The 4,766-nt window shown below is 33.1% G+C and overlaps 1 protein-coding gene across 1 annotated transcript in view; it reads left to right on the top strand.

The window, feature by feature from the left end:
• LOC107616032 (myrcene synthase, chloroplastic) overlaps nt 3,892-4,766 on the top strand; it is a 4,245-nt gene continuing 3,370 nt past the window's right edge. The window contains 2 exon segments of the mRNA XM_016318036.2: nt 3,892-4,182; nt 4,184-4,393. Coding sequence (XP_016173522.2) covers nt 3,914-4,182; nt 4,184-4,393 — 479 coding nt within the window. The 5' untranslated portion in view covers nt 3,892-3,913.

Here is a 4,766-nt window from a genome sequence, read left to right as displayed (position 1 = left end):
TCCTACTCGGAATACCACAGACAAGGCTTAGACTTTCCGGACCTCAGGAATTGCCGCCAATAATTTTAGCCTATACCACGAAGGTTCTAATCTTAGATTAGAAACCCAAGAGATACACATTCAAGCTTGATTGCATGTAGAACGGAAGTGGTTGTCAGGCACGCGTTCATAGGTGAGAATGATGATGAGTGTCACGGATCATCACATTCATCAAGTTGAAGAACGAGTGTATATCTTAGAGAAGAAGTAGGCGTGAATTGAATAGAAAAACAGTAGTACTTTGCATTAATTCATGAAGAACAGTAGAGCTCTACACCTTAATCTATGGTGTGTAGAAACTCCACCGTTGAAAATACATAAGAACAAGGTCTAGGCATGGCCGAATGGCCAGCCTCCATAAAGGTCTAAGATAGCATAAGACTAATCAAAGATTCAAAAGTCCTATTTATAGAGAACTAGTAACCTAGGGTTTACAGAAATGAGTAAATAATGCAGAGATCCACTTCTGGGCCCACTTGGTGTGTGCTTGGGCTGAGTATTGAAGCTTTCACGTGTAGAGGCTTTTCTTGGAGTTAAACGCCAGCTTTTGTGCCAGTTTGGGCGTTTAACTCCAGTTTTTATGCCAGTTTTGGCGTTTTGACGCCAGAATTTCTATGCTGACTTGGAACGCCAGTTTGGGCCATCAAATCTTGGATAAAGTATAGACTATTATATATTGCTGGAAAGCCCAGGATGTCTACTTTCCAACGCAATTAAGAGCACGCCAATTGAGCTTCTGTAGCTCCAGAAAATCCACTTCGAGTGCAGGGAGGTCAGAATCCAACAGCATCTGCAATCCTTTTTCAGCCTCTGATTCATATTTTTGCTCAGGTCCCTCAATTTCAGCCAGAAAATACCTGAAATCATAGAAAAATATACAAACTCATAGTAAAGTCCAGAAATGTGATTTTTATTTAAAAACTAATAAAAATATAATAAAAACTAACTAAAATATACTAAAAACATACTAAAAACAATACCAAAAAGCGTATAAATTATCCGCTCATCAGCTTCAAAATTAGGGATTAGGGTTTTAACTTGATTTGAGGGACCAAATTGATTCTGGACAGTTTACTCTGCCACATCAGCTAGCCGTTGTAATGCCCACGTGTCACGAAGCCTGCCAACTCAGCTTTTCAGTAGCGCCAGGTGGGCAGAAATTGTCGGAAGGACAAGTTTGAGTCCCAGAGTGCAACTTCAGGGATGAATATAGGTAACTTTTAAGTTCAAGAACTACTATGAGGCTCAAGTGCAACTTCAGAGACTACATTGAAGCTTATCTCAATGCTTTGCATGCATGCATGCTTAATTTTACTCTTAGTTGTTACTGGCGTTGCTTGAAGTAACGCTTTGTGCTTTTGGGGTAACTAACGCCATGTAAGGTTGGAGAGCTTGAATCTTGGATAGTGTTGGCGCCTCCTTTGATAGTGCTTCTTCAAGGCTGCGTTACTAACGCCATGCAAAGGCTAGAGAGCTTGAATCTTGGAACTGGAAGCCTAGTTGCATGCGTTGTTGAAAGTGGCGCTTCAATGATGACGCGTTTCTAACGCTTTGGTGTGTCTCTGGGGACTTTGTTGCATGCGTGAATACACAATATAATCTTTAATGTCATTTTTTATTCTTGACTGATTTCATCCTTGAACAACTTGAATCTCACACCATTCATCATCATTCTCCTAAAAATCATTAAATATAAGTGCATCAAAACTTCGTTCTTAATCTCATGAATTAACACAAAATAAACTAATGTACATAAGTGCAACAAACTTAGTTCTATTAGTCACAAAATCACCTAATGTACACAAGTGCATCAATCTTAATTCTTATATTCATGAATGAACATAAATTCAACTAATATTAATTGATTCTTTGCATGCAAACGTAATTGAGAATTAACCACAAAAACACTTTATTAGTAAAAAAGATTCATGATTTATTTGATGAAAAAGAGTCCTAAACTAACTAACTAAGATGTACATGTATCAAATACTCTAATCCAAGAACTAGAGGTAATATAATTAATTTTTTTTATTTATAAAAATTAAAGTAATAAATTTCAAATTTTCAATTATTTAAATTGATTCATATAAAATTTTTATTATTTTACAACTGTCAACTTTATTATTTGAATACAGGAAAATAATCCAATAATTGTAAAATCCAAACTTAATTTAATTATCTTTAATAAAGTTATTTCTGAAATTGAAGTCTTTAATGAATAAATAAATCAATTGAAATTGGCTCATAATAAGATTTTTTAAAAGTTTTGGGTCTTACACACCACATGTTCGGGGCCTCGGGAGGTTTGCCGACCACTTCTATCAAGAAGTCGACTATTGCCTGGTGGGCTTTGATGGAGAGATCGTTGAAAGTGAGGATCAGGACCTGAATGAGAGGATTGAGGTGAGGGATCGAACCTATGAGTCGTCGATTGGTCAGCAGATGGGGTCACCTGCAAGGACACTTCAATGCTAAAGTAAGAGTCCATACGATGATGAAACGGCTGATTGAGGTTGTAGTGACATACCTGAGAAGAGAGTAAGTTCCTCTCCTTTTATCCCAGATTATCCGGATGGACTCTCTTTCGCCAGGACCCAACTCCTCGAAAATATCCGCTAGTAGGGGTGGCAACAGGGCAGGTAGGGGCGGGTTTTTGCTCTACCTGATCCCACCCCGCCTTACAATAATCCGTATAAAACCCACCCCACTTCTACTCACGGGTAGTAAATAGTTGAACCCTAATCCGCCCCACTCCTACCCGCCCCTATAATTATTAAAATCTAATAAATAAAATTAAATTTTAAAATTTATATAACCATCATTAGATATATAATATAAACTAAAATAAAATTTTAAATATGATACAATATTATCAATCATTTTACTAATTATTTTACGTATATTACACATATTATATATTAAAATTGTATATTATATATATATCGGGATGGGTAGTACCTAAACTTGTCCCACCCCGATGCAGGATTACTTGCCCCGAACAGATAAGGGCGGGATGAATATCTGCGGTTTCAGATGGTGTTACCATCCTTATCCGCTAACTATCAAGATCTCTTCGAGAGATCAAAACACGTGTCCGTTTGGTACTTTGGTAGACTCCATCTGTTGGGCTGAGCCATACCACATTTTTTATATATCATTTTAAACGTTTATTAAATATTTTTTATATATCTTATATTCATTAAGAATAGTAAACAGTAAATTGAATAATCAATATGAAAACGTTTAAAACGTTTACCAAATACAAAAGAGAAGAGACTCAAAAAATCTACATTGAGTTAATTTTGAAGTGATGTGATTATAGTTAATCATTATATATACAGTACGATCAACACGCCTGATAAACGAGGAACAAGATATTATTATATAAACATATAAAGAAAGCTCTGTTTGCATTCATCACCTACATAAATGCTTGATTTTGCTGCCAAGTGCCAACAAGCAAAAAACACAATAAAAGTCACCAAAAAAAAAAAAAAAACAACATTAAATACATACATGATTTATTTTGTAATAAGACAGTTAAATATATGTGCTTTAGTGTTTTTATATTTCATGTTCAATATTTTAAAAAATTTGTGGAGAAAAAAATGAAAATATGGAAATAAGATTTTATTAACTTCACACTATCGTTTACTTTTTAATTAAATTTAAAAATAAAAAACGTTAAATAAATGGTCTATAATAATAGGTAGGAATTGTTTGCTCAAACACAGTATAGAACTATTAAAAATTTACTAAACATATTAAAAAATAAAAAATATTTTTTTTATTAATAAAATATATTTTTTATCGATTTAATGAGGTGTAAACAAGCACTAAAATCTAATTAATCAATGTGGACAATTTATCAATAATGCAGGGAGATGTGTACGTAGAGAAAAGCCAAATGCTAAGGGAGGAAGTAAGAATGATGCTTTTCAAAGTGGAAAATAGTGTTGATCAACTTGAGCTTATTGATGTCTTGCAAAGACTTGGAGTGGCCTATCATTTTAATAATGAAATAAGGAACATGTTGGACAATATTTACAACATGATGGATAACTCAAAGAAGGATAAGAATTTATATGCTACAGCACTTGGGTTCAGACTCTTAAGGCAACATGGTTATGATGTATCAACAGGATAATGATCATCATGACCACTACTTATCACTCCTGATTAATCAAGCTTTGGAGATTCCATTACATTGGAGAATTCCTAGATGGGAAGCTCAATGGTTCATTAATGCATATGAACAAAAGAAAAACATGAATCCACTTTTACTTCAGTTAGCTAAATTGGATTTCAACATTCTTCAGACCATATACCAAGAGGAACTCAAAGTCTCATCAAGGTATGATTAATATAGACTTCAATTTTTAGTATAAATTGATAACTAAAGATACATATTAACTAGAATTTGTGTATATTTATACATATGCCTTCGGATTAAGATCTTCTAAAATAAGAAAATTGATAACATAGTAAATTAAAGAATTAATTATTCTTAAATTAAGATAGTAAAACACACATTTCATAAAAATTATAACATTAATGATGTTTAACCTTTTATTTTATTATTTTACAATTTTTTTTGCTTTAAAAGATCTAAATTATATGCATTCACATATTTACTAATTAAATAATCAACTACTAAAATATTAAATTTTTCATAATAACATAATAAACTTACAATACATGAATAATCAAATTTGTTTGTTTGTTTG

This window comes from Arachis ipaensis, chromosome B09 (genome assembly GCF_000816755.2).
Source record: "Arachis ipaensis cultivar K30076 chromosome B09, Araip1.1, whole genome shotgun sequence".
Lineage (NCBI taxonomy): Eukaryota > Viridiplantae > Streptophyta > Magnoliopsida > Fabales > Fabaceae > Arachis > Arachis ipaensis.
This window is presented reverse-complemented; position numbering and strand designations above follow the sequence as displayed.